General features: G+C 36.0%; 1 protein-coding gene across 2 annotated transcripts in view; it reads right to left on the minus strand.

Annotated features, from left to right (window-relative positions):
- The window catches only part of FAM228B (family with sequence similarity 228 member B), a 37341-nt gene that overhangs the window by 4218 nt on the left and 23855 nt on the right, over positions 1-9268 (minus strand). For both annotated transcript variants that reach the window (XM_079109629.1, XM_079109630.1), the window contains exons 4-7: positions 7751-7942; positions 6922-7002; positions 4133-4220; positions 3890-4040 (exon numbers count right to left, since the gene is read on the minus strand). In XM_079109629.1, coding sequence (XP_078965755.1) covers positions 3890-4040; positions 4133-4220; positions 6922-7002; positions 7751-7942 — 512 coding nt within the window. The remainder of the gene's footprint in view (positions 1-3889; positions 4041-4132; positions 4221-6921; positions 7003-7750; positions 7943-9268) is intronic.

Consider the following 9268-nt stretch of genomic DNA (forward strand, 5'->3'; position numbering starts at 1 on the left):
GAAGGGTGTCTTCTGCCCTGCACAGGGATTTTGATGGCATAGATGGGATGGGATGTGGTACAGCAATGTTTAAAACATTCTTTAAAATGTTTAAAGAAGGAAAGGATCCAATCAGCGAGACAGCAAAGCTGTGAGAACCTGTCAGAAATGAACAAATGTGGTAGGAGCAAAAGAGAAACAAACTTTTCTGAATTTTTATATCCAACACAGTGAAGAAAGAATTAGCAAACTGGAAAATATATCCAAAGAAATTACCTAAGGAGCTATGAACATAGAGGGTATATTAAGAGATAGGAAATGTAAAGCATCTAGTAAGAGACATATATATATAATTATTCTGAGCCCAGAACCAGAGTGGAAATAATGAGGAGGAAAAGCAATATTTAAAGTGATTGTTGTTATGTATTTTCCTGAACTGATAAAAAAAACATAAATACAGAGATTCATGAAGAACAACATATAACGGTTGGTTAAAGGAAAAGAAATCCATGCAAAGACATCTGTAGACTCTACACAGAACACTAAAGACAAAGAAAAGTTCTTAAAAGCAATCACAGAGAAAGGTCAAAAAAATCAGAATGGCAGCAGTCTTCTCAAAAACAAAAGAGATCAAAAAATTATACTGTTAAAGCATTAAGAGGAAATAAATGTCAACCTAAAATTGTGTATTCAGTCCGTTATCTTTAAAGAAAAACTGAATTTTAAGGCTGAACTTCAGGAATAAAGAAAATGGTCCTGGAAATGTATAAAATGAGATGAAGCATATTATGGATTCCTTCCTCTCTGACGCTGCTTCCTATAACTGTCTGCTACAGAACTTGCACAAAATTCCTATCTGTTAACTTCTGAGAGAACACTTCCCCTTGGAGGTACCCAAACTAGAGATCATTTTTAAATTAATAAAATTGTGAAACAGAACACTGAATGATCTAAGTCCCAGGAAACTTAATTCCTTCTCTATTTTTCCCTTTGTATCCAAGATCCCACTGTTCTCTCTTTTCTATGAGATTTCCATTAGGCGTCTATGATTCCATAACAACATGTGTGTGCCAGTTTTATGGCATTTGCCACATTATGATAGGACAATCTAGCCTCTGTGTCAGATTGTGGGTTCTTTAAAGGCAAGTACAACTCGATACCTAATTCTTTGAATGAATTATGGATTGAATTGTGTTCCCCTCCAAAGATATATTCAATTCCTAATCCTTTGTATCTGTGAATGTAGTGTTATTTGGAAATAGGATCTTTGCAGATGTAATGAAGTTACATCTAATTAGGGTGGGTCCTAATCAAATAAGAGGTTTCCTTATAAAAAGTAGCAAACTTGGACACAGACACAGACACAGAGAAGACCATGTGATCATGGCAGAGGCTGGAGAGAGAGGCCACCAGCCAAGGAGTGCCAAGGATTGACAGCAACCATGAGGAGCTAGGAAAATGGCAAAGGAGACTCCTCCCCAGAGCCTTCAGACAGAGGATGGCCCGGCCAACATCTTGATTTGAGACTTTTAGCCTCCAGAACTCTGAAAGAAAAATTTCTCTTGTGTTAAGCAACTCAATTTGTGGTATTTTATTATGGCAGTCATAGGAAACTAATACAGAGGCTGAAAACACAAAACTTTAAAAATGTGGCAGAGGCAAAAAAGAAACTTAAAATTTTTTGAATTTTAAGGGCTGGGGTGTGGCCCAGTAGTAGAGCGCTGGCCTAGCATGAATGGGGCCCTGGATTCAAACCCCAACTTTCAGTTCCTCCCTGAGTCTTCTTTCTCTCTGGCCCCTGAATCTAGTCACCAAAATCTCAGAATCCTTTTTTTTTTTTTTTTTTTTTTCACATTAATCTCTTCATTTCATTCCTTTGCCCCATCCTGACTTAGGCCCTTATCACCACAAATGTGGATTCCTATTTAAAAAAAAAAAGAGGAGGTAGACAATCCAGAAAGCAAGCCTGGCACACACAAAGGCACAGAAGCTGTCATTGTAATTATTATTGATCAGCAAGTAGAGTGCAGATTTAGTGTATGGGACTGTTAAGGAAAGGGCAGATTAGAGGAAGATTTAAGAATAGACAGGGCAGGGTCCAGTGCTGGATTAGTTAAAGGGATTAGAAAACAAGATAAAGAAGAAGCCAGGCACAGTGGTGCATACCTGTAATCCCAGCAGTTTGGGAGGCTGAGGCAGAAGGATTGCAAATTCGAGGCCAGCCCAGCAATTTAGAGAGACCCTAAACAATATAGTGAGTCCTTGTCTCAAAATAAAAAATAAAAGGGGCTGGGGATGTAGGTCAGAGGTAAAGTGCCCCTGGGTTCAATCCACCGTGCCAACAACCAAAAGAAGACTATGACTAAGACTATGTTCTATGACTAAGAACACAAAAGAGCAAGTCCAGGTGCATAAAATTATTAGCATAACAGGTCCCCCCTCAAGCTCAAAGCAAAGCAGCCTTCCACTAGAGGCATCTGAGGCCTCTAGCACACTAACGATAGCAACAGCAATGTAGGACGCAATCTCAGATCAACTTCTGACTACATAGCCCAATCCTACACACCAGTGCTTGACAGAAGAAGCATGTTCATTTCTAGAGAAAAACATTCAGTCTGTACTATTCTTCCACTTCAGATATCTGGTAGTCAGTCAAAAATTACAAGGCATGCAAAAAAAAAAAAGATAAAATAACCCATTGTCAAGAAACGAAAAAATCATAATCTCGGAACTATCAAGGAATTTAAAATAACTGTGATTAGTATGGTTTTAAAAAATCCAGTGGAAAAGATAGATAACATGTATTAAATGAAAGAATTATTTCAGGAAAAGTGAAAACTTTATGGAAAAAAAAATAAAATAGAAATGCAAGAAATAAAAATCATGATATCAGCAATGAAGCACTCTTTTTTAAATTTTTCTTTTGTAGTTGTAGATGGACACAATGCCTTTATTTTATTTGCTTATTTTTATATGATGCTAAGGATCAAACCCGTGCCTCATACGTGCTCCGCAAGTGCTCTGCCACCGAGCTACAGCCCCAGCCCAAAGCACTCTTTCTTTGCGGGGGCAGGGTACAAAGGATTGAACTCAGGGGCACTCGGCCACTGAGCCACATTCCCAGCCCTATTTTGTATTGTATTTAGAGATAGAAATCATCTAAATAAATACAAATAGAAAAAATGAGTGAAAATATAAGAGCTATAGCAATGTGGACATTGTCAATGGTCTAACAGACTTAGTTAGAATATCAGCAGTAAAAAATAAAAAGCAGACAGAAGGGGGCCTAAGAAAAACATTGAGGTAACAATGGTCTAAAATTTCCCCAAAATAGACATAAAACTATAATACAAGAATCTGAGATGGCTGGGGGGTAGCTCAGTGGTAGAGTGCTTGCCTAGTATGCATGAGGCCCTGGGTTCAATCCCTAGTACCAAAAAATAAAAAATAATTTCAGAGACCCCTAAGTAAGACAGAAATAAACAAACCTAAATAACATAATCTTGCTAATGAAAACCAAAGATAAAGAGAAAATCCTGTCATATCCAAGCTAATATCACATAGAGAGAAATAAGGAATTATAGATTTTTCATTGAAAATGAAAACATTTAAAAATAACTATGAAAACATTTTATCACTATCTCAAGAAAAAATTTTTGCTGGGTGTGGGGGCACACATCTATAATCCCAGCAGTTTGGGAGACTGAGGCAGGAGGATCATGAGTTCAAAACCAGCCTCAGGAATTTAGCCAGGCCTTAAGCAGGACCCTGTCTCTAAATAAAATATAAAAAAGGGCTGGGAATGTGCTCAGTGGTAAAGCAACCTTGGGTTCAATCCCTTGTATCGAAAAGAAAAGAAAGAATTTTCAAAGTCTAGAGTGTTTGTTATTTCTATTATATTAGCCATTACCTGCTCCTTTTACAAAATTCACTTTCTATGTATCTTGTAGGCAGTTTAAGCCACTCATTTGGAGTCATAAAGTGCCTTGAATTAGAAATTCTTGGGAATCTGGACTGGCTCTTCTCAATCTCTTTAAATTCTTTCATTGTATATATTCTACCTGCAGGAGGACAAGTAATCCACATTAGCACCTTAAACCCAACTGCCATTGCCGTTGGACTTGAAATCACCTAAACATTTGGAGCTAAGTACCAGTCTCACACTGAAGAAGAGTTCTTCTTTCCTCATCCTTGTCATACTGCGCTTTCTTCAAAGGGTCACGAAATGGTGGGATGATAACCTATGAAAGAAGCGCTTATTTGAGGACTGGTTTTCGGTCTGTCCTACGTATCCACACAGGCTCATGTGCCAGAAGAGTCAAGAATACAGTGTCTACACACCAATAGCAGGATTGATCTATCTACCTACCATCTATTTACTATCATCTAATTATCTCCATACCATATATCTATTATAGATAGATTCTTTATATATATTTAACACATTACAAAGAGGCCCTGTGGCCAAAAGGCAAGATTAGCTCTTGTTTCAAAGTTTGGGTTCTGGGCTGGGGTTGTGGCTCAGTGGCAGAGTGCTCGCTTAGCACATGCAAGGCACTGGGTCTGATTCTCAGCCCCACATATGAATGAATAAATAAAATAAAGGTTCACTGCTAACTAAAAAATATTTTATAAATTGTGGGTTCTGTCTTCAAAAATTCTTTTGCATTATCATATATTCCCAAATTTTAAAATCCCTTTACCTTTCACGAAAGGAAAAAAATATACCACATATTTGTCTTAATCCTAGCATCCATAATCACCAACATTATTAAAAATTATGCTAAACTTTATCAAAATACTATTCATTTGTGAACTATGATAGTAAAGCACTAAATCTATTTTAATGGCCAGTGTTATCAAATGACAGTTTTACATAAGAAAACAGAATTTAGCAACTGTCACATTCATGGCTATGAAATTATACCAGGGTGCCCATGTATCTTTCTAATAATCCTGGAATAAGTAGAATACACAACATAACTTTTAGAGTCAAAATACACAGTGATCAGACTGCTCTTTCAAATTGTGCTTTTACAGAAATTATGAAGAGTGCTACTTAAAATGAGAAAACATCAACTTGCTATAGAAACAAGAGCAGTTCTATCATTTTTAAGTATTTTATATGACCTATTGACATGAATAACAAAGCAATTTTTAAACTTTAAAGAGAGAAACAAAGAACATTCTGCACAGAACTTGGCACGTGATAAAATAACAGAAAAATGGGGTTCTAGTATTTCTATAGTCAGAATGTTTGTTTCCCTTCCAAATCCCTGTGTTGAAATCAATTCACCAGTGCAAGAGTATTAAGAGAAGGGCCCTTTAGAAGATGTTCAAGGGTAGCACCTCCATCTTGAACATTCCAGTAATAAGTTTTTGTTGTTTATAAACAATATACCTAGTCTGAGGTAATTTGGGATAGGAGGAGGAACAGACTAAGATAGTATCAAAAGGATGTAGTTTTAAATCTCAATATCTGTGTTACTGGTAAGTGTGTCTAAAACTCTAGTTCTTAAATACTCAGTTTAATTTTCACCTATAAAATAGGGACTATGGGGTGCATGCACAGGCACACACTATTTAAAAAAAAAAGATCTAGAATTCCAGGGCAAATGTCAATAGCTTAAAATGTCTATGGCCCAAGGTAGTTTTGGGGGGAGTTTTATTTTGTTTAATAATATCTACCAATAGCAAAAGTGTGGAAGAGTGGACTCCGCTGGGAGTGTAAGTTTACACAGCCTATCTGGACAATCCAACAACATGAATCAAAATCACACATACCCTTTTTTTTTATTGTAAACAAATGGGATACATGTTGTTTCTCTGTTTGTACATGGAGTAAAGGCGTACCATTTGTGTAATCATAAATTTACATAGGGTAATGTTGTTTGATTCATTCTGTTATTTCACACATACCCTTGAGCTCAGCAATCCTACTTCTAGCAACTTAGCTAAGGGGAAAACAACAAGAAATATCAAGCTACAGAGATGGGCCTCATAAAGTCATTTACGACAGCAATACTCAAAAACAATCTACTTGTTCAAATGTGGAATCTGTTGAAAGGCTGTATGTTAAGTATAGAACATGATTAGAAACACATTTACAGGGGCTGGGGTTGTAGCTCAATGGTTGACTAGCATGTGGGTTCAATCCTCAGCACCACATAAAAATAAACAAATAAAGGCACTGTGTCCATGTACAACTAAAAAAAATTTTAAAAAAACACACATTTACACTCTGCTGTTTATTGTGGAGTGAATTTGACAAATAACCTATCTGTGCTTCACTTTTCTCATCTGTGAATTACCTTATACAGTGGGTTTAGAGATTAAATAAATTGAAAAAAAATTCTACTACTTGGTTAAGCCTACCTATTATTAATAGGTAGCTTATATTAATAATAGAATATTGTGCAATGATTAAAGTTATATATTTGTATTTATTGACAGAGATGCAATCCATAAACTGTTGCTGCAAGGGCAGCACATTGATAAGATCAAATATATAACATAATCCCATTCTTATAAAATAAATATATATATAATACATAAATGTAGAAAGTCTAGAAGGATATATAGAAAACTGTTCATGAGTTAACTCTGGGTAATGGAATTATGACTGGTTTTTTATTTTCTGCATTTGAAAATTCAATTTTCTCATTGATCTACCATGAAAATGTATTACTTGTGTAACAAATTTAAAACCCCATGAAATTTTTAAGCATTACCTATTACCCAATTATTATACAGTATTTTCAAATTTTACAGAGTTTTAGTTTACTTTGGTCTTTAGGATTTTTTCCTAAGAGATGAAGATGAAAAACTATTCTTAAACTCTTACTACATTTTTAAGGAATTATTAAAGGGCAAGTTATATAGTAGGGCCACTCAAAACAACCAGACACATACTATCAAAGCTAAAATGAGAAATTTACCTACCTTCAGGAAATTAGGGTCTTCTTTGCTCATATAAAAAGGATCATATTCTTTTGGATCATAATGTTCTATAAATGCATTTCCCTATGAAATAAAACCACACATAACAGTAAAGTATATCAGGACTAGAGTCAAACACAGTTCCATTTTTGTGCTTCAATGTGGCATCAATGACAAATGCAATAAGAAAGAGAAGACTAAATTGGAAATTCATTTATTCCAGTAGTAAGTACGTACTATAGTGATGGAAGGAATCTAACTAAAATCTACAAGATTTTAATGAAGAATGCAGAAACTCCAAAAGATTTGGAAATTTGTTTTTAACAAACATCTGCATTTTAAAAAAAAAATTTTATTTTTTAGTCATCAATGGACCTTTATTATATTTATTTATATGCGGTGCTGAGAATCAAACCCAGTGCCTCACACATGCCAGGCAAGCACTCCACCACCGAGCCACAACCCCAGCCCCTGCAATCTTTTAAAAATGCCAAAAGAACAGAAGTATTTAATAACTTTTCAAATAATGGAATTTCAGGGCAAATGAAAAACATGTTCTGAACCAAGAATTCAAATTTTTTAAATGGGTAAATAAAATGAACAATGTCCTAGGAAAAAAAAGGAAAATGGTTCTTGTGTACATACTTAAATCTGGGCCTAAATCCTCCATCCTTTCCACGTGCCCTGGGCGTAAAAATGCTTTATGCTGTAATAGGTGTGGGCTGCACATACGTAGTAAGGGAAAGAGCAGACTGGATAAATAAACAGTAAGCAAACAGATAAGCTTAATTTTTAAACTCAATGAAAAAAGTATTAAATGATCTCTTAGTACCTTTTTATTTACATGTTTTAAAAAACTATCTAATTCCTCTTGTCTCCTTTTTTTAATCTTCTTATGTGAACAAACTTTGTCTATAATTTTCTTCTGGAGAGGATCTGCCACATGATCAACCCATCTTTTATATAACATCTCTTTTCTTCTTGTATTTAAGAAGTCGTGATGTTGTAAATACTTATCGAGTTCCTAGTAAACAGGGATAGAAAAGAAAGATTACCCTGAAGCTTTTATGTTCTTAGATTTTCTAAAATTTCATAACTTTAAATTATTCCCAAGAATGACCCACAAATGCATTCATTAAATGAAACACTTATTTGGCTCCTACTATTTGATACACACTGTGCTGAAAACAAGGAATACAGGGATAATGGAGATGACCGACATGCCTGCTCTCCTTGGGGAGGCAGACTAGAAAAGTCCAAGAAGAGCAGGAGGAGGGACAGAGTCAAGAATATATGTATGTGTGAGTGTGTACATAAATAGGGGACATATAGTAAGTAAAGACATAGAGGAGAGAAAAACCACTTTCTAGAGTCTTAAAAAATTCCTAGTTTGGTGTTTCCTCAAAAAACTTAAACAGAATTACTATACAACCTAGCAATTCTATTTCTTATGTCCCCAGACAGGGTTTCAAGGAGCTCCCTCCTAGGGGCAGTGGCATCTCAACTCAGCCCAAGCAGGTCCTTGAAACGAATTTCAGGACAAATTCAAAAGCAAAGCACAAGCAAAAAGCATAAGCAAAGACTTCTTAAAGGATTGCAAAACAAAGCAGGGTGTGGATGCCCCTTACCTCTCATAGGAGAAAAGTGACACATGGGGGGGGCAGGGGTAGAGGGATGAGCACTCTAACAATGTATATGATCCTCCTGAGAGGAAGAGTGCAGGTTCCCAGGTAAGCGTTTGTGAAAATCCAATGCATGTCAATCATTTGATATATGGGGTTCCGAATACTTCTTCTTGGTTAAGCAGTCTAGCCACTAAATCATGGGCATATTGTGTAGGTTTTTGAATCTGGTGCCATTTAAATCGATTATGTCAATATTTGGTACAAGCATATGCAGGAGGTTTTGATCGTCCAGCTAAAGAGACAAGCATGACTGGTAATGCTTGTAGATCTGAGTCTCCCATACAGTGAGGCAAGGGTCTCTGTCTCTGTCTCTGTCTCTCTCTCTCTGAGCCCATCATCTCACTTAGAAATTACCCAAAAGAATTAAAAACAGGACTTAATTAGATATTTGCATACCAGAATTCACTGCCATATTCAGTTACCAAAAGGTAGTAAGAACCCAAATGAATGGATAAACAAAATGTTACATACACGTAACAACGGAATATTATTCAGACATAAAAAACGGATGAAGTTGTGCTCGCTTCGGCAGCACATATACTAAAAAGGGATGAAGTTCTGGTATAGGCTACAATGTGGATGAACCTTGAAAATAACATGCCAGGGGCTGGGGTTGTGACTCAGTGAAAAAGCACTTGCCTAGCATGTGTGAGGCACTGGGTTTG

Source organism: Sciurus vulgaris, assembly GCF_902686455.1.
Source record: "Sciurus vulgaris genome assembly, chromosome: 14".
In the NCBI taxonomy this organism is placed as follows: domain Eukaryota; kingdom Metazoa; phylum Chordata; class Mammalia; order Rodentia; family Sciuridae; genus Sciurus; species Sciurus vulgaris.